Source organism: Sphaeramia orbicularis, chromosome 8, assembly GCF_902148855.1.
Source record: "Sphaeramia orbicularis chromosome 8, fSphaOr1.1, whole genome shotgun sequence".
Classification (NCBI taxonomy): domain Eukaryota; kingdom Metazoa; phylum Chordata; class Actinopteri; order Kurtiformes; family Apogonidae; genus Sphaeramia; species Sphaeramia orbicularis.
The window spans coordinates 33,130,630-33,151,605 of record NC_043964.1 but is presented as its reverse complement, the minus strand read 5'-3'; the positions used below and the strand labels follow the sequence as shown (position 1 = coordinate 33,151,605).

At 37.6% G+C, this 20,976-nt stretch overlaps 2 protein-coding genes across 3 annotated transcripts; one reads left to right on the top strand and one right to left on the bottom strand.

Moving 5' to 3' along the window:
* Nucleotides 1-3,280: 3,280 nt before the first annotated feature.
* LOC115423403 (luc7-like protein 3) lies at nt 3,281-10,258 on the bottom strand. Of its 2 annotated transcripts, XM_030140168.1 has the most exons (11): nt 10,002-10,258; nt 9,363-9,429; nt 9,212-9,251; nt 8,986-9,130; nt 8,703-8,777; nt 8,023-8,127; nt 7,608-7,769; nt 7,113-7,468; nt 6,418-6,620; nt 5,541-5,767; nt 3,281-3,914 (listed from the first exon to the last, which is right to left on the bottom strand). In XM_030140168.1, exons 1-10 carry the CDS (start codon nt 10,098-10,100, stop codon nt 5,574-5,576), a joined length of 1,446 nt encoding a protein of 481 aa, XP_029996028.1. In that variant the 5' UTR covers nt 10,101-10,258; the 3' UTR covers nt 3,281-3,914; nt 5,541-5,573. The 2 variants fall into 2 exon arrangements, with proteins under 2 accessions (XP_029996028.1, XP_029996027.1); XM_030140167.1 differs by having other exon boundaries at nt 3,281-5,767.
* A 679-nt stretch (nt 10,259-10,937) lies between these two features.
* LOC115423404 (ankyrin repeat domain-containing protein 40-like) lies at nt 10,938-17,617 on the top strand. The gene is made up of 5 exons (XM_030140169.1): nt 10,938-11,465; nt 12,101-12,249; nt 12,426-13,067; nt 14,590-14,771; nt 16,559-17,617. Exons 1-5 carry the CDS (start codon nt 11,332-11,334, stop codon nt 16,700-16,702), a joined length of 1,251 nt encoding a protein of 416 aa, XP_029996029.1. The 5' UTR covers nt 10,938-11,331; the 3' UTR covers nt 16,703-17,617.
* The last annotated feature ends 3,359 nt before the right edge of the window (nt 17,618-20,976 follow it).

Here is a 20,976-nt window from a genome sequence, read left to right as displayed (position 1 = left end):
GCGTTTGGTGGTAAAATTATACAGGCTACAACCTAATAATCTAAACACAAAACTGTGGTCAACACATTTATAATGGGACATTGTTGAGCCAAGGCTGTGATGTGGTTATATTGGCTCGGATAATTTGTGAGACATTTGTAGAGCCAAGTGTGTACCAAGAAGCTTTAGCTGTTATACATTAATTAAATGTTCAATTACTAAGGCTTACAAAGCAGGTGGCAGTCATCCAGGTTGGCATTTGTATTCATGTCTGTGGCCTGCTGGGTAAGCAGAGGAGCACACTCATGAAGTATTTTCCCTGATAAAGATTATGAAGCTGAATGGCCATTTAAAAAAAAAAAAAATGTATGGATTAAAGGTTGTGTGTGGGTTAAAACTTTTAATTTGTTTTGGTTAGTTTGAAGTGTTTAATAAAGACCCAGTTCAGGTTAGTTTAAATTTACATTGTAAATGATCGCACTTCAATTATTAGTAGAAGTCATAATGTTAATAACTCATCAATCATTACTGATGCATAATGGCCACATTTGGAACTACAACACGGGGGGCAATTCATTTTGGTTCAGGGGCCACATACTACCCAATATGATTTCAAGTGGACTGGACCAGTAAAATAACATAACTTACCAACTTCAAACTTTTCTGTTAGAAAAAAGTAAAATTATGTTATGAAATATTTTATATGCACAAACTATTCTTTAAAAATGTGAATAACAGGAACCATGTACAACCTGAAATACCTTAACCCTTTCATGCACAGTGGTCACTCCAGTGGACAGTTATTCTACAGCTGTTCTCTTGTATATTCATGGATTTTGTTGTTTTATTTGCATATCAACCAACACAGTGGATACTTCCGCTCCATCCCATAATACACTGCAATTCATACCGTTACTGTAACATTCCTGTTCTTGATAAACCTGATCCGCAGAAACATGTTTGAGTGTAAATCAATTGTTAGTTATTAGACTGTAATTAACAGTTGTTTTTTTTTTTTTAAGTTGTTGTGTTTTGTTGTTTTTTGCATACTATTTGAGTGAGTAATAACTACTATTATAGTATGTTAAAATGTGAGAAAACAGATTAGCAACATTAAAAAAACATATATTTCATAGTTTTCACACAGTATGACAGTAAATGCATGTTTCTTTGCTTCAAAAATTAAACACATGGTGTCCAGCTGAGTGGACATTTTTGTAACTCCATGAAAAATAGGTTCATAAAAAAATAAATAAATAAATAAACAAAAATTCAGTCACATTGTTTTTTTCATGCCTAAAGAGGAATAAAAACACTCAGGAAAAAAAAAAAAATCTTGATTAAGGTTCTCATAATTCGTGCATGAAAGGGTTAAGAAAAATGAGTGCAGTTTTACAGTATTTTGCCTAAGTTTATCATTTACTATGAAGGTAAATTTGTTCCTTTATTATTCATTCAAAAAAAAGATGCTTTAACTATAATACTTTCAATCAAAACAAACCTTTTCAAAGAAAAAAAAAGTGTTCAAATACAATCTTTTGGGTCTCATTTTTTCCATTCACTTTTTTTCTTTGAAGTTTCTTTTTTTTTTTTTTTAAGCGAGTTATTTTTTTGATTAAAAAAAATGTTTTGATTGAATAAAGAAACAGATCTACTTTCATAATGTACATTCTAACTCACAAATCACAGTGGATGTACAGACACAAAACATTTAGTGATAGGCTGAATATTATTAAAATTGCACTTGTTTTCCTTAAGGAATTTCTGGTTGTTCATGTTTATTCATGTGACTGCATATGTAACCATTTTTATGTGCAGTTATCATTGTTTATAGGTCACTTTATTATCTTACTAGTCCAACCCATTTGAGATTGAATGTTGCTTAATGTGGCCCCTGAACTAAAATGACGGACACCTTTGATTCTCAGTACCTTCAGTGTAGTTTTTGCATGTCACTAACTCATCCCATGGGCCAGATTGAATCTTTTAGACCTTATGTTTGACACCCCTGAACTAGGATATAATTCAGCCTAAGTTGATCTTCATCTGCTGCATTTCTTTGATTCAACTTGTGATTGTGACAAAGAGCAGAAAAAGTTTTGAAAATAGTGTTTATCATAAAGATTTCATTCTGAGCAACGATATTTGTAACCATGACTGAACTGGAACTTAACCAGTGCATCCCCATGAGACATGTTACTACTTTTATGATCCATTCGTGTGATCTTAATACCTTTAATTGTCGGCTAAAATTTGCTTAGAGGTCTTATTTATGTCTTTGTGCAAAAGAAATCAATAGAAGTGAATCCCCAAAGGAACTTTTTGTTGGTAAATGCAAGTTATGCAAATTTACAGGATTTCAGTTCTGTTGCAACATGCTGATGGTCATATGAACTATGTTTTCAGGTCAAAAATGTCCAATTTCATCACAATTAATGCTATATTTTCATGTCACAAATGCCCAAGTTATATTTTAACTGAATTTACCTGAAAAACAAATATTCTATTCTTTTAGATTCCCCAATTTTTCTTACAAGATTATATACTACATATCACGTTTTATTTATACAGGTTGCAATATGGAGTATGGTGCTGATCCATCCTGCTTATGTTACACCAATACATAAAGAATGTCACACGTCACTTTTTAAATCAACAGTTTTCTAATAAGCATTTTTATAAAGAAATAACAATTCTATATTGTTGTTTACTCTTTAGTATGATGATAAACTATACAATAAATAATTCTGATCCTAGTTTTTGCACAGGGATCATTTCTGGAAACAGTGACATGGCTGCCGAGCATCAGTATGATGGGATTCGTAACAACCATGTCACATCCGTCCACTGCTACATTTTGTGTTTTTGTGTCAGCTGTTATTGTTTTAGATCCACAATACTAACATTTATGAATAAGAGGAGAATTATCAATAGTAAGTATATAAGTTTATTACTAATAAAGTACTGGTACTGACCAGATCATCATGGGTAATGTCACGTCCGTCCACCAGCAAAAGTTTTCACATACACGTGCTATTCAAAATCCAATATTTCTGAAAATATAGCTTCCACTGTCAAATAATATCAGTAGTCTGTGCACAAATGTATTAGCATTATTTTAACACAGTTCTATGCATTTCTTAGAACTTTTTTTTTGACAAAAATGGCCACTCATTTGACCCCCTAAGTAAATTTTAGCCGTTGTATATTTGTGATGTCAGAACTAAAATAATGTGTATGCCCCGCCATATAACCAAGCTTTACAAATACATGGATTTTCATTCAGTAATGAAAAAACAAATTCACAGGTTTTTCCACTTTTTTTTATTCATCAAGACAACATGAACATTAAAAGCAGCGCAAAATTAAACAAATCTTCAGTCTTGAAAATCTTTTGATCATCATTAATTATATTTTACAGTAAGGGGACAAGAGCAATCAATGTGAGCTCAAAAAGTGGAGGAGAAAGACACGCCCTATTATGGGACTAACAATGTACATATGCTCTCAAGTCTGGAAGTGAAGTGGAACCTGACAAATCAAAACAAACCACAAGCACTGTTTTTATTTTATTTCCACTAAATGCCAAGAAACAAGGATGATGCGTAGAGAGTCTCAAAAGAAGAAAACAAAATTAACTCCTCTAAGTTTGGTATTAAAGTGACGTCTGGCCGACAGCTAGACCAAGTAAAGAAATACATCAGATGAACCACAACTACCCTCATACCAGCCTGAAGATACGGCAAAAATGATAAAGGGACAGTGAAATCAATGCATTTATTTCCCCTCTCCTCATTTACACATGTATGTTCGTATTTTAAATAAGCCACTACACATTTGTGGTTCACCTTGTTTTTAAGAAGCGGAGATTCAGGTTCAGGGTAAGGATGGGTGAGCTCTTCCGATTCTTCCTCCACCAGATATCCCAGCTTCCCCTGTCGAGCAAAAATGGTCATAAAATGTAGTGTTAGCAAAGGCCCCGCAACATGTGTTTGTAGCAACGTGTGCTGCTACTGGACTGACATCATCATTGTCTGTTTCTAAGCTATTTATCAAGCATGTCCCTTAAGGAAGGTGAAGCTCATGACAGAGACACTGCTAATCAAGTATCTTAGGTTGGTATTGGCTCAATGGGCCAGAATATCACAGTTTTAGACATGTTTTCAATTATATTTTTAGCTCCAACATTCATCTTAATTAAATAGTGACCAAAGCTTGTGGATTTTACTAATGTTGGCCCTAATGGTTAAATAAAAACATTGACAATCCTGTTTGATATCCCCTTTGCCAATGTGAAACCAGACTTGTTTTCAGAGCAGAGCAAAAGCCAATCATGGATTCAGACCCAGCCCCGAAACAAATGTAACACTGGAATATAAAGACCTAGAGGCGTACACAACGGGAAAACACAAGTGACTATTTCCTATTGGCATAGGTATATCTAGCAGGCTGTCGGTGCGTCTCGGCATGTTTAAAACTATCATGATTCTACTGAGTAAGTTTTCCCCAGACATTTACAGCTAACAAATACAGAAACAAAGAAAAACACAAAGAAAAATATACACAATCAAGCTTTCAAGTTCATGTTCTGGAGAAGTACAGATATGTTTTGTTCTGACAGGCAACAGCATTCAGAAATGGATGTGGGTAGAGAAAGGAGTACCTGGGGTGAGTACCTGCACAGTTTGACAGTCAGAGAGTATCCATGATTTTTAATTTGCCCTTTTCTCATGTGGTCTCGCTCACAACACCAACGCTGTGTGAGGTATGGAAGTCAGCTGCAATTCATTCGATACACCCTACCCTCCAGTTAGTTAGTTACGTTAAGCCCCCCGGTGCCATAACACCCCCCAAAACACACACTGCATGGCATTATCAGGCACAGTAAGCTGGACAACAAATCCATGGCATTTGAGTCATGATTAACTGCAAAAAGAAATAGTCTTGTTTCTAACAAAGACCTGTGACGAAGGCTAAATGTCTGCGTGTTACATTTTAGAGCAAAAAAAAAATCCTTTAGACATATATACATGTAGACACACAGTGACTACATTTTCTCCCAATATCTCAACAAATCAAAATTATTACATTTTCCTACTTCTTAGAAATGCAAAAAAATAAAATAAAATAAATAAAAACAAGTATATACAGGCAGGAAAAACTGATTGGAGTGTTAATTTTTTTTTTCTGCCACTTTGTCCACAAAGACAAATATAAGTATCAAAAACCGATACAAAACGAGGGGTACCTCTGGGCATGTTTGCTCAGGACTACACTGGCCTTTCCCTCTTGGCTTTGTGTGAATGATTTCTACCTTCTTCTCATTCATCGGGCCTAGTCCTTCATCTTCAGTGCATACTTATGATGCACTATTCGAAAACAGGATAAAGATATATGCATACAGTACATAAGACAAAATCAAAGGCATTGAACTGAACGTAAACAGGGTGGGAAAGGTAGGGTGACAGGGTGGGTAGGGGAGATGGGAAAGGTGGGGAGTGTGGGAAAGGCGGTGGGTTGGGTTGAGAGCCAGGGGGGAGTGAGGAGGAGGGCGCACTTACCTGAGCCTGATCTGAGGTCCTATCAGATCAGTTTTAATTGGACTGAGTGTCACCTTCAGAATGGAGGAGCTCTTGCTGGCCGTTAAGCAGAGGGGAGGGGGCAGAGGCAGCAGCCTCCGTCTCCATCGGTTCCGCTTCTGATGAAGCCTTGACGGCTGCTGCGTCACCATCAGAGTGTTTGTCTTTCTTGGAGCTGCTACTGCTCTTCTCCTCTGTTGACTTACGGTCTGAAAAAACATTACATTCAGTCACACAGTTGTCCTCTGAGGATGTGTTTTTAGACCAGCCTAATTATTAAAGCACCAGTATTTGAAAATTCCATTATTAACTTTCAGCATATTGTAATCCAAGTGGTTTGAAAGGAAACAAGACTTCAGCATGTAGCTCTTCACCTTTGTTTTCAGGCTGTTTGATGCAGGTTTTTGGCTGATCAGAGGTATTTTCACAAAGGTAGAGGGGTTAAATACATGACTGACAGAAGTAATCAGTAATCACTGACAATATTCCACCAGCCACAACATGGACGTGATTCTAATACACTAATGTGTCTCAACACAGAAGCTTGGAAAAGTTATTTTTTGTATTTTATTTTTAGTGCATTATCAAGTCACATCTACATTTATAGAGTATTTTGATTTAGACCAAAGAAGAGATGCAATAAAGGTGTGTATTTTAGTGAGCTTAGTCTAAGTAATTGTAAAAAAAGTAAATCCATGCCAAAAACCAAGTGGAAATACCTATTAACACTATTGCATGATCAACTACTACAACATGGCTTCCCTAAAACACCATCAAAAAGCATGTTGTGTTTGGTTACAACTAACAAAATATTGACTTATAGCTGTGTTTTAGATGTCGCAGGAAGATGAGTCCTCACCTTTGTCCTTTGATGACCGTTCCTTGTCCCGGTCTCTCTCCTTATCCCGGTCTCTCTCCCTGTCCCGGTCCCTGCTGCGGCTGCGGTGCCGGTGGGATTTGCGTTCTGAGCTGCGCGACCTCCTCCGGTCGCGACTGCGAGAGCGACGTTTCCGGTCAGAGCGCTCACGACTGCGCCTTCTGTCCCTGTCCCTGTCCCGGCTCCTACAAACAACAGGTGGAGAATAAATCATTAAGGAAACAAGGGCAATTTGCATTTTTACTCATCAATTCCCTATATTTATACGCTTGGTAACCATTTTGATTAATTTTAACCGTCTGACATGTACTGCTATTTTCGAGTCTACAACTATGTCCAGAAAAAAGCATCTTCGTCAGTCATTATTACTGGAGACCAAATATTTCAAATGTCACTTAAAGGAAAAATGTGAAATTGCAACAGAATTCAAATGAATATATACTGTCAATAACATGATACACATACCTAGTAATTGTAGTGTTTACGATACAAAGAAGGCAAACAGGGCTCAAAAAACAAACAGGTCATTCAACAAATGTGGCCACAAATTTGACTTAATGTAAAACAGGTGGAGTTGGTACACATAAAATTCACAGTTCAAGGTAATATTTCTATGTTGTGTTGAATGTGGATTCAGTTTTTCTATCTTTCGTCCCTTTCAAGACAGTGATCCATACCTGCTGCGTTTGCGATCTCTCTCCCTGTCCTTGTCTCTGCTCCTGGATCTCCGACGATCCCGGGATCTGCTCCGTTTCCTGTCTGAGGTTCGGCTGGAGTGGCGGCTGTTCGAGTGGCTCCGTCTCGCCCTCCGGTCTCTGTCCCTGTCGCGTTCTCTGTCTCTTTCTCTCTCTCGCTCCCGCTCTCTCTCCCGCTCCCTCTCCTTTTCTCGTTCTTTCTCTCGCTCCTTCTCCTTTTCTTCCTCCTCTTTGCGCTTCTTTTCCCTTTCCTCCCTCTCACGCTCACGGTCTTCTCTGTCTCTCCTTAGGGCTGGGTTTTCACCTTGCGGGTCTTCTGAACGCCGACGTAGTTTCTCCTGTGGATAATTACAAAAAGCCTTTATCTGAATGCATTTAATATGCACAGCTCAGGAACAAGGGCATAACTTTATTTCTAGATGAAATATGCATTCCAACTGTCATTTCACAATATTAGCAACATGGTTTTCACTTTACCTTAAGCTCCTCTACAGTGGATTTGATTTTGGCGTAGCCCATGTGCTGTTTTCCCATTAAGTGGTCGTCCACTCGAGACTGTGCATCACCCACAATGAGGAAGGCTCCACAGACCTCACAAACCTCCATCTGTTTTTCCTGGGCTGCAAAGCTCTCAATAGTCTGGATAAAGAGAATATCCATTAACTTGTAAATGATACTTGTGAGGACACTTTGAGCATTTTAAAACATAATGTCTGTTGGCAGCTCCCGTAACATCATTAACTCATAAAGATGAATGATAGCATACTTCTACTTAATGATTTATAGAGTAGAATGACAATAATTCATGTTTGTTCATAGATTACATGACATCAGTAGTGCTCGGCAGTAAGCAACATCTGTAGACTGATTAGACTGAAGGCAGTTCACTCACCGAGGGGGTGGAGCTGAGCAGCTCCCTCTCCTCCTTCAGCTGTTCCACCAGTTTCATCATGCCCTGGGCCTCTTCCACCCGACCCTCTGACCCCAGTTCCTCAATCTACATCAAGTAAAAACAGAGATTGAACTTTTTTTTTTTTTTAAATCACAATCAAAATAATTTCTCAGGTATGAATTGGGTGAAATGGCGTGTGATGGAAGTGACTATTTTGAAGTGCCCTTGAGTCAGGGCCTTCCAAATGACTGTGGTAATGTGAACTAATAACCTCCACCAAGGAGGTGGTGGAGGTGGTGGAGGCTGGTGTTGGTTTGTCTGTCTGTCTGTCCAAGTGCAAGATAACTCAAGAAGTTATGGATGGATTCTGGGGGGGGGGCACTGATCTGCCTTGGCAGAGGTCTGCGCTCTCCGAGTGCTTTTCTAGTTACCTCCGCCAAGGAGGTTTTGTTTTTGCCAGCGTTTGTTTGTCTGTCTGTCTATGTGTGTGCAAGATAACTCAAAAAGTTATGGACGGATTTGGATGAAAATTTCAGGAAATGTTGATACTTGGACTAGGAACAAATGATTACATTTTGGTGGTGATCAGGGGTGGGGGGCACTGATCTGCCTTGGTGGAGGCCTGCGCTCTCCGAGTGCTTTTCTAGTTTACAAAGTATTCTAAAATACTTGGTACAAACCTGTACAACCAAGTCCTCAATCTTTTCTGTTAGGACCTGGATCTTCTCCTCATTCTTTCCTGATGGACCAGGACCCTGGACAAGCAAACATAATCCATCTTAATTTGAATTATTTGTATAATTAGAATTAATTTTAATATGTTTTCTGAATGAACTTAATAGTAACAGCAAAATGCAGTAAAGGTACTGTGAATAACCAGCAGCTATATATTTGAGAATGCAGAGACCAAATAAACCGTGATGACAGCAAATCACAATAATGTCCCAAAACCAAAGCACGCACCCCTGCATTCTGTTGAGCCTGAGACAGAGCAAGTCGTGCATGCCCTCTGCGAATCCGCCGTTCCACCTCTGCCAGAAGCGACTGCAGATAACGCAGAAAGTCTCGTTCATAGCCCTCTTTCATAAACCGAGAGCTTTTCTCATACCTGGAGAAAATGGAAATCAATTACTGATTGAGAATACAGAGGTGTATATTAATACTTGCTTAAACAAAGACTGCGACTTACAATTTTCTGAGATTTTCATCATGGATTTTTTCACATGGACCTGAAAAAGAAGCACAATAATTACTCTCACACATGCTTCTTAGAAAAACATACACTACAGGTGTATACATAATGTAGGCTACATATGTATATTAATACACTGTTCACTTACCTAAGTCAGAACGGGTGTTTGTAAACAGCTCAGCCGGGCAGAACCCACACAAATAATATCTGCAGACCTAAGTGAAGAGAGAAAATATTCACAGCTTCAAATTATTATCGTTGAAATGTTCACTTCTCTTTATTTCAGCGTTTCATTAGACTAACACAAAGCTAAGGTTAAGTTACAGCTTACATTAACGTACAGCTAACATCTACATAGGAATGGCAACCATTGGTAATGGCAATCACTTAAGACTTTTTTTTGGCCAAAACGGTGCATTAGTTACAGCAATTAGCTGTATTTAATAGGAAACAATAAATTATTTGGTATTACAACCCGTAGCTAACAGCAAGGTGCAGATATCAACCTACGTTACACCACACCGCTTCACGCCTCATTGTGACCCAAAGACAGAGCATTAGCCAAGTGCGGTGCTAAGCTAGGTTAGCAATACCATTGCATGGATAACACTTTTACTGCCAGTTTACGTTGATAAACCAGAAACCATCGTGTCTATGCATTTCCTTTACAATCGAACTACTGATAAATTTATCACCCCATGATATATAATTCCGAGAAACACTATATTATACATGTACCTTAGCTATGTTAGCTTACCAACGAGCTAGGCTAAAAAAGCTAACTTACGGTCTCGTCGTCCCATCGTACGTTGGATCGCTTCTCATCAGGGGCCAAGTTTCTATCTCGGCCCATTAACTCATCGAGTAGCTGGGCGGCAGACAGCATTTTGCCTAAACAGTAGCCTTAATGTTATGTACAACGATCTCCAATGAAGAGCCTGTTCACACCATCTATAGCGCGCAAAGTACTTCTAATCAAAATGGCAGACGGTGCATCAACAACGCCCGTTCACGATTCAACCGCAACTGCAACCACCAGCTCCAACGTGCCTTCGACATCTGAACCGGAAGTACAACTTTAATACTGACTGAGTTTCTGTTAAGGCGTATGATATTTAGCAGTAAACTGTGGTCTACAGTTGAGAATATTTTTGTCATTACTATGAGATGCCATCAGTTATTATGTGTAATTCATAGTGATTTTACATATTAATTATACACAGCCTTGTCATCTATCCACCACAGCTATAACATAATAATAATAATAATAATAATAATAATAATAATAATAATAATAATAATAATAATAATAATAATAATTTCAAAGATTAAAATCAATTGCAAGTGAAATTACTTTTTACTTGAATTTATGTGGCTGTATGTTCGCGTTCACCTGGTGCTCACAGACTTCATTTGTCAGTATGTGATTAAAGGTACTTGTTTCTTACTGATGATTATAGTATACATATAAAGTCTTTTATCTCCTTTGTATTAAATGCTATGGGTGTATTTGCTGAGCACCTATAGGATGTAAAACATCACGCGTTTAATTTATTATATTCTTATTATAATATATGTGTATGGGGATAGGGAATGTAAATTAGAAAATAAAACAGAAATTATTATAAAGTTAATACGGAAGAAAATGGGAGATAACTGTGTAACGCAGGGAGGAACTATCGTTAGTGTTCAGGGTTGTTACATGTAAAGATGCCCCCCGATGAGTCGGTGGTGTTTGTGGAGCCCACTGACGGAGCTCTGACTCCACTGATGGATTGAATGAGCGCTCAGTGTCGGCACTGCTACAACTTGAATTAACAGTAAGAAAGTGCTGAGGGCAGACTAACCAGCACCGTGGTCCGTAAACACCAAAGATACCGACCGTTCACACGAAGTTGAAATTAGCGGCAGCGATTTGTTGCCATAAGCTAACACCTCGCCACGCTAGCTAACTAGTGGGTAAGATTAGCCGGGGAGCTAATGCTAGCTGGCAAGTCTATTTTTAGTGGACGTGTGTGCCATCAGTAGGAAAATCGTCAGCCGATTAGCATTGACAACTTAATCCGGGAGGGTTTTATATATCTCATGATCTCGCAACGTTAGTTGTCTGTTTCAAAATGTCCACCACTTCGTTGGATAAGGAATTACAGGAGAGACTGAGAGAGGCGTCTGCCATCGGGGACATCGACGAAGTGCGGACATTGGTGGAGAGTGGAGTAAATGTCAATTCACAAAACGAGATAAATGGATGGTAAGTGTTGGGAAGAATAAATAAGGGGATGGTGCAGTGATTTGCAGTTCATTCGTTAGGTTACAAATGTATTGAGGTTTATGGGAAAAGTTTGGTGCAGTTATTGCGACCAGGTGCTATGTTGGGGATTAGAATGTTTCAGTCTGATCCCATTATGTTCAGAGGCAGGTTGAGTCAGATGGACAGGCTGTGTGTTCGATTGGTTTTCCAAAAACAGCAAAGAAGAGTACAGACAGGAGAAGATGTGGTAGTTTTTTTTTTTCTATGATCAAAGTGCCAATATTGTGGTCATCTCAAAATGACTAAGACCAGTGACAGATCTATCACTACATGAATAAAACTACAAAAAAACATAATGAACTGTTTAAATCAGACTCTCTTGTTTATGCTTGTTATCTGTCATTTATAAATATGTGAATTATACTTGAATTTCCAATATATATTGTTCTATTATCAGTGCCACACATCCCCTCTAACGATCCTGGTAGTTATGTACATTATATACATATTAACTGTGTGTGATGAGTGTAGACAGTTTTAGGCAGATACAACCTTGTTATCATTTATGCATATTGTCGATTATTTGTCAAGTATTTTGTATCATTAATCTGTTTTGTCTTCAATAATCCAACCAGGACATGCCTGCACTGGGCATGTAAGAGGAACCATAAGCACATCGTGTCCTATTTACTCAGTTGTGGAGCAGACAAAGAAATCCTCACAGCTAAGGATGAGTTGGCATCGCAACTCACGTCTAAACCAGAGATCAAACGACTGTTAGGAGGTAAATTGCACCTTTGACATTGTCATGTTGCCTTCACATCATTGTGTTAGTGTATATACTACTATGTAATATGCATGTTTTAATATCACGTGTTTGTTTTCACAAAAGTTGTCTGGGCTGTTGTTCAAGGTTGTGTAATAGTAAAGAAATGCTCTTCTTTGTATTTGTTTCCATAGTTGAGGTAGAGGAAGTGCCTGAAGTCAAGGAACCTGAGCTGCCAATCATCCCAAACTACCTGTCCAATCCACCCTTCTTTTACTCAAAGATGGACAAATCAGAGATTGCCCTGGCCCAGCACCTTGCACAGAACGGTTCTGGAGAACATGCTGAGGACACACACAGTGACTCAGCCCCTCTGTCCCCAACCCATGAGCCTCAGAAAATGCAGAATCTAGTCTCTGATGGTCCTGCGTCCACCCCAAACCCCAGCTCCCACAGCCAAGGCCAGACTGGGGAGTTTATTCCTGTGAGTGAGCAGAACGGCGTGTCAGCGAGCCCACCTTCATCCCATAATCATGCCGTTGTTAACTGCACGGTGCCCATGGACCTGTCAGTTGAGCCTCATCTCATCAACCATGCTGACTACCCACATGCTGTGGCACACAACGGTACCATGTGCTCACCTCCACTGGCCTCTCCCAGCCCCAGCCTGGCCAGCAACAGTGGGAGCCAGGTCCAGGCCCCGGTGCCCGGCGCTAACCCGACTGTGAGCAGACAGCAGTCTATCCCACAGCAGCTGAGCTACAGCCAGGCCAGTGGATCCCTGCCAGCCTTCCAGCCCTTCTTCTTCACCAGTACCTTCCCTGTCAATGTCCAAGGTGAGAAGGAAATCAATGTTAACCCCCTGTTCCCAAAAAACAGACTATGTCACTTTTCATTGCTGATAAGCTTACCACAATACTTACATAATCATCATATCACAGTTGACTGACGCAACAGCATTTGTTTGCATAATTGTCTACGGTCAACTGTGTGAAAACAGGTTGATTAAAAACTATTAGGAATGTCACATTTTTCAGTTTTCCACTGTTATTAGGATTGACTGGCTTTCTTTAAATAACATCATTTCATTGCACCTCTTCATCTCAAGATGTTTAACTTCTGTTGGTACCTGCCACTCACCATTAGTCGTTTCTTTGTAAGTAATAGGTTTTGTGCTGCTTTGAAAAAAATGCAGTGTTAAATGTTCTAGTTTGTAAAACCAGTAATTTTAAAATATACTATATTAGTGACTTTAAAATGTTTTTGTGCCATCTAATTGACTGCCTAACCCAAGGAGAATTCTATTTTAACTTATGGCTCTAAACTTGTCAAACTGCAAAGGGTTGTTGTATAAGCAGGAAGCAAGCTTTTCTATTATTCCTGAAATGTAAGCAAGTTCATAAGGTAGGGTAACTGTTTGTTCTGTATGTGTGTTACTGTGGTGAAACACATGGATCTTGGTCTGTGGAGTTACATATATTGTGAAAATTAAAATATATATATTTATTTTACGTGGTTTATAGAGGCTCTTACGCTGAAAAGCCAATGATCTGAATTTAAGGCCTCAAAAGTATGAAAATAAGATTTTGCTTGGTTTGACAATTCATTGGTGTCTTAAGTTAATGCTGCTTAGATAAAGTTGCGTGAAGTTTGGCCTCTTATAAATGTCTTTCTGGGCAAAATCTGTATCAGATGTTTAAACCATATTCCTTAATTCTGCTGTTGGTAAAACTTTGAGATGTGAAAAGGAAAAGATACAGAGTAAAGACATCTCAAATGCTGCGAACCCATTGCTTACGATTTTTCAGTCTAAATGAAACATAGACATGAAATAGGTGTTAAATTGAATAACATTAAAAATATTATGTAAAAGTTTAAAATTTAAATCCTTTAAAGACACAGGAACCCTGAATTATCTATATCATAATACTGGAAGGTCTCAGAGTGTGTGTGTGTGTGTCTGTATGTGTCTGTGTGTATCTGCACAGTTCTGAGAAATTAAGATGTTTTAACTGGCCAATTTGGTACCTACAGTTGAGGAACAGTCCCATCTTCACATTAACTATCTCAGCAAGTTGACTGGACCAGTATTTTCAGAGATAATAGTCATTTTGGAATACAATAGCCTTACAATCATGTTGCTCGGTTGACTGGAAGTGCAGTACCACATGACGGGAAATGAAGTTAAAAACAGGAACAACACGTTGACTAACTTCAGTCCCTAGATACCTGTATCAATATGACCCAAACACGATAGTACAATATATTATTGAACAAAATGTGTCATAAGCAGAACATTAGTGTTTAAAGTCTATAATATTGTTAGTAATGAGGTTTCACTCTGGTGTTGTTCTTCAGAGCTGGTACTGAAGGTGCGTATCCAGAACCCCAACGCGCGGGAGAATGACTTTATTGAAGTAGAACTGGACCGACAGGAGCTCACCTATCGTTCACTTCTGAGGGTCTGCTGCCGTGAGTTGGACATCAGTGCAGAGCATGTAGAGAAGATCCGCAAGCTGCCAAACACTATGTTAAGAAAGGTACAGGAAAGAAGGCATTTGTCACATACACAGTCTTGTGTTGTCCTGTCATAGACACACAAAGCAACATTATGTCGTTTAAGGCTTTTCGTAGAAACAATACCTACATATTATGTACCAAAGAAAAGCATTTGTCTTTTCATAATGTTTGCTATTGTTTATTTTGTGGCAAATCAGTGAATTCAACAGACAGTTATTGCGAAGTGTGGAGAGGGTCATTCCAAGCAGAGGCTGGATTTATTATTATTATTATTATTATTTATTTATTATTTTTTTTAACCATATTTAGTCCCTTTGGGGCTTATATTTATGGACCTGTTTGAACCCCAGGAAAGATAATTGCTTTCTTTGTAGTGATTAATTTGGATCCATTAAATATATATTTTGGTTTAAATTATTGCAGCAAGAAAGGACTTACTGAAAAGTTTTTTCTTTTCATCCATTCATATTCTGTATTTTTTTTTCATATTTTATATTTTGTTACATTATTAATTGACTAAAGTTTGTCACATTTACAGTATAGTTTATCATGTAATAACTGGGTTCCTACAAGGTCTTAAAAAGTCTTAAAATCTGTAAAGTCTATAAATCTGTATTTAATACTTTAAAAAGGTCTTTTAAATGTATTAAATTTGATATGGTAGGTCCTAAGTTATGTTGAAATAAACTTGTTCGCTGGGTTGTGTTTAAATATGTCTGGGAAATGTCCAAGCTGCAAAGAAAGTAACATTAGTCTACTCAGTTCCACCCATTCCAACCCTACAATTTACATAGAAATTAGGAGCCGATTATCGCCAACTTTTCAGCCTCCATTGAGAAATGACTCTGAAGGGTGGGAATCAAGGCATTGGAGTAAATACAGAAATTTTCCTAAATTCACAAACAAAAATCAAAATTTTTTGTCAGTATGGCCGTGAAATAGGCTGTGAAATGTGCATTAAATTCTGTTCTAAGTAGTCTTAACCCTTTCATGCATAGTGGTCACTACAGTAGACAGCTATTCTACTTTAATATTCATGGGGTTTGTTGTTTAAATTGCATATCAGCCAACACATTGGAAACTCATGCATCACCTCATACACTGACATTCATAAAATTACTGTAACTTTGCTGTTCTTCGTAAACCTGATCTGCACTAACATGTTTGAGTGTAAGTCAATTGTAAATTGTTATTAGACTGTAATTAACCATTTTCTTACACAAAAAAGTTTTTTTGTAAATTATCTCCATGAAGTGAGTAATAACTAATGTTAGAGTATGATAAAATATGAGAAAACATCAGATTAGCTGCATTAAAAATGTCTTTATTTCATAGTTTTCATATCACTTTCTGATGATGCATCTTAAATACATGTTTCTTTGCTTCAAAAATTAAACACATAGTGTCCAGCTGAGTGGACATTTTTGTAACTCCATAAAAAAATTGGTGTATTAAAAAAAAAAAAAAAAAAATTCAATCACATTGTTTTTTTTCATGCCTAAAGAGGAATAAAAACACTCAGGGGAAAAAAAAAAATCTTGAATAAGGTTCTCAGAATTCATGCATCAAAGGGTTAAAAAGGTCTTTAAAAGTCTTAAATTTAACTTGTAGAAACCTGTAGGAACCCTGAAGAAATATCTGGTGATGAAATGACCTATAAGAGATATCGCATTTTAATCATAAATATATTCAAACTTTTTACATTTTTTTTTTGGGGGGGGGGGGGGGGGGGGGGGGCTCTGGTTCAGTCTGCCAACAGTGAATGTGACAGAATTCTTGACTCTTATTGTCGGTTTTTTTGTTACAGGACAAAGACGTGGCCCGGCTGCAGGACTTTCAGGAGCTGGAGGTGGTGTTGGAGAAAGCAGAGGGTCTGTCCCTTTTCTCGGGGACGGGAGGCCTAACAGACAGACCGTGCTACAACATGAAGGCTTCCCGTCTCACCTACTAGAGCTGCTACTGAGCCTGAGCTCTCCCTGCTTATGACGGGCTTGTAGCTCCCCTCAAGCAACCATAAATAGTTGCCTGCCCAGGTCCCTTGTTAAAGCTTTGGTTTGGCTTTGGTGTTTTGCCAGTTTCCTAACTGGGATTAGTTTTTTCAAGTTCTGTAGCTATTGTCCTCCTCCTGTGTTCCTCTGGCCTTTCTGCCGCTTCAGTGTACCCAACCAGCTCCAAGCGATTACTGATGCATGGTGTCCTCGATTGTGTGCGAAAGTATTTGGGCCCCTCTTTCCTCTCTATCTCTTTCGCTCCTCCCACTGCACTTTGTGCCAAGGCTCCAGTGGGACGACACAGGGGGACACTGGCTGGTCTTCCTTATGCACTGGACTTGAATGGGGTTTTGCAATAGCCTTATACGGACACATCCCTATACTAGCTGTGGACTCCGGTCACAGACAAACACGGTCTAAGACAGAGAGCAGAGGACAACTCCAAGGATTTACACACTGATATGTTCCTAATGAGTCTACAGAACAGGACAAGTTGCAGCACAGTGGACGTGAGCACACAGCAACTTGGATTTCTAGCAGATTAACATTCAGAGTGTCATCAGATATTTTGCTGGCGTATACACTTTCATTCATGCTGAAGGCATAAACCTTAGTGTCTTTGCTGCAAAAGGCATCCATTACTGGCCTAATTCTTAAGGTGGAGGTTTAGTTCTATCAAGACTAATAATACTTTTATTTGCAGACGACACTCGCGCTTTAATCTATATCACACAAGAACACACGTTTGAGTCCGTAATACTGATTTCTCTGCATATTTAAGTCATTCTGTCACACTGTGGAAAATGAAGAACTAGGTTTGTTAGTGTCTTTTTCTGGAAAAAAAAAAAACAACAAAGATCCAACTGTGCAGCAAACTGAAGCACGACTCAATTATATTGTCACTTTTGCTTTGAAAGATGTGCTGTTGAGGTGACTCGGCATACATTTAAATTGTCAGATGTGAAATATGTCTTCTTCTTTTTTTTAATTATTATTATTAAATTGAAACAACACATTGTGCTTTAGAGTAACAAGACTTGAGTCCAGACCAGTTGTCTAGGATCCAAGTTCTGCGTCAGATTTCTTTCTTTTTTTTTTTTTTTTTTTTTTTTTTTTTTTTAGTTTTTCCTTCTGTTAAACTGTGATTAGGATTAAAACCAAAAACAAATCCAGCCAGCAAAGATACTAGCTGCAAAAACAAACAAATCTTTGCTTAGAAAAGAATGAGCCCATGTCTTCGGAGGGAGTGATTGATGTGTTGATGACTGAGTGCTTCCTTGATCCTCCAGTACTATTCTATATGGTATTTGTTGCACCGTATGCCACCTCCTTCTAAATTTATCAAAATATAGAGCAATCAGATTTATTTAAAAACTGCTAAAAAACATAGAACGTTATTTATATATAACGCTTATATGGCTGACGAGGCCAGTCTAATATCCTTTTATGTTGTATAGATTAATCAGAGGACTAAAACGATAACTAATAAGGTTCTTTTGTATTTATTAAAGTGGGTAACAACAGGTCAGGTTGTGCCATATGGTCATCTTGTACATGCTGCTTTCATCTACATTATATTCTTTAATTGTCATTGCTGGAGCTTCTTTAATTTCAGCAGTGAAGTAGGCCAACACTACACAACAATCAAAGTTTCCTACCTACTGGTAACTGTTTACTGTTCAAATGTATACCTGAAGCTCTTACTTGTATTTGTATGTTTTATGATATATTTTTTATTAATTTGTATACTTTTTTTTAACCAGCTAGGCCTGTTGTGTTCGTGTCAAAACAGTCTACTATATCACACAAGAAAGGAGCTCAGAGGTGGGATGATTAAAAAAAAAAAAAAAAAGCACCAAGATACTGTTGGTGAAAGCAAGTGCAATGTAAGGGGGGGAAAGGATGTGATTTAAGAAAGTGTTGTGTGAGAAGAAACGTGTCAGAAAGATGACCAAGAGTGCTTATTTTATGTTCCCGACTAATGTTAAAGGCTTTATTAAGTAAAGTTGTGCCACATGTTTTATGGCAGGAGACCGGTGGTGAACGTGAAGCAGTGCGGGGGTTAAAAATAATTAAATAAACAAATAAATAAACGCACCCCCTGGTTGTTGAGTGCCCTCGGAGGTTGAGAGACGCATGTTTGGAACTGGGTTTTATCAAATCCTCTTTGATTCTATGGAACGGGAAGTGGACTAACGTTGTATTTGTGGGGTTGCTTATTGTTCTAGAAAAAAAAAAAAATCAGAATACAGTTCAGATTAACCTATGCATTCAGAGTCTGATATTTTTATATACAGTACATTCTGTGTACCTGTCCAAATAATCCTAGGCACTGTTCATGTTGTGTTTTACGTTCTAGAGACCTGTATCTGTTCTTTGATAAAGCATGGTGAATTACTTGATCTCTTCCCTCTTTCTCTTATAAAAAAAAACATGTGCATCTGATTAAGTGAAATAATTTCAGCTACAGGTTTAACCCATAAAGACCTAAAGCCACCAACGACCAGAAGCATCTACTGATATAAGATGTTTAATAATAACTGGTGATCTACTAATCTTATCAATATATGTAAATAATTGAGGTAAAATACAGTTTTTCATCTTTTCATGGTCATCAGATATGACCCATTCGGACGTTCAGATGCTCCGTAGTGAACATGGAAACACCGTCTGCAACATTGATTTACCTGTAACACATGTAGTTTCAATGACAGTGCTTGTTTTTACATTCAGTTATTAATACTTGGGCTGAAAAAGTCCCTTTTTCGGCAGTTTTCTCTGTTCTGATTGAATAATACTGAGTTCACTCTGAGTTTTTTAATGACCATATATTTTACTGTGAATTAAATATAGGATCATACCTGGTTTACACTGAAAAAAATGCAAAATACAGAGGATAATACAGGGTGTCCCAAAAAAACTGACATATGAGATGTCCATATGGTCAGGAGAAATGATACTTAATAGGATTTATTTTGGATGTAAAATGTTTTAATCTACAAATTTCAAACAAAAAATTCCAGGGGATGGTAATTTTATAATGTTCCAATATTATTACAAATGTTCAGTGTCATCATCAAATTTGTAGTCGAGTCCTTTTTTCTGACACAAACAGACTTCCTTTTGAAACTTCTTATGCCACGTCCAAATCTGCTTTCCTGTCGGCGCTTGTTTATGAAATTTTCTAACAAATTCACGTTGCGCATTCACATTTGACTGAGTTTGGCGTACTTCAGTACACAGAACGCCTTTTCTGTTTGTCTATTCTTGAAAGCAGAACAATAAAAATGCAAAAAAAAAAAGTAAACAAATTATTAGGTGATCAAATGATATCAAATTTTTAGGACACCCTGTATAATAAATGGTAATAAATCAGTTAATAAAGGTTATATAGAGAGAAAATTTTATTTAAGGAACTGCCACAAAAGTAGCACTGGGTCTTTATGGGTTAAGTCAGATTCACACTATTTAATTTACATTTTAACTGATGGCTGTTACTCCTCATGTGTATGAGTTGCATCTTCATGTATTAGTCATTGGAATAGCCAAAACATGCTTTATTAAGCAACAACCACTAGGGGGAGCAGAAGAGCAGGTATTGGCATCAGTGGAGCCACATCCACAGTAGTGGGCAGGTTTAATTGAGTTCATAAAAATAATGCATAATTTAATAATAGTTCAAATAAAAGTCCCTTTATGTCTTAACCCTGAAATACACCACAGTCATGTCCTGCCTGTGATCTGTGGTCAATAGAGTATCAAACATATGACCTCTAATTATGATGTTTTAATCTTTTGAAGGTTTTAATTTGTATGACTATGATTTTATTCATGTATGAATTACTCTGTTGTTAAAATCTAGAGCTATATAAATATTGAAATATAAAAATGAAGCACCAGATTTAAGAATCAATCTCTGACTTGACTACATTCTCAAATATTAGATGTCACATGGCTAAAATCTTCTCTTTTGGATCATGTCATTTAGAAAGATCATGTAAAAAAAAAAAAAAAAAAAAATATTATTGTATTTGGCTGATTGAACAAATTGCACACTTGAAATGTAAACCTGTTTTCACTGATTTGTTCTGATTTATTACAAATTGTTAATGAACCATGGCATTACCACATATAAAGTGCTTTATTTGTAGTAATAAAGAATAATTAAGAGAAAAAAAACACTGTTGGAAATGCTCCATATTTCCAAATCTCAGTATTGTTGTACCGTCCAGCT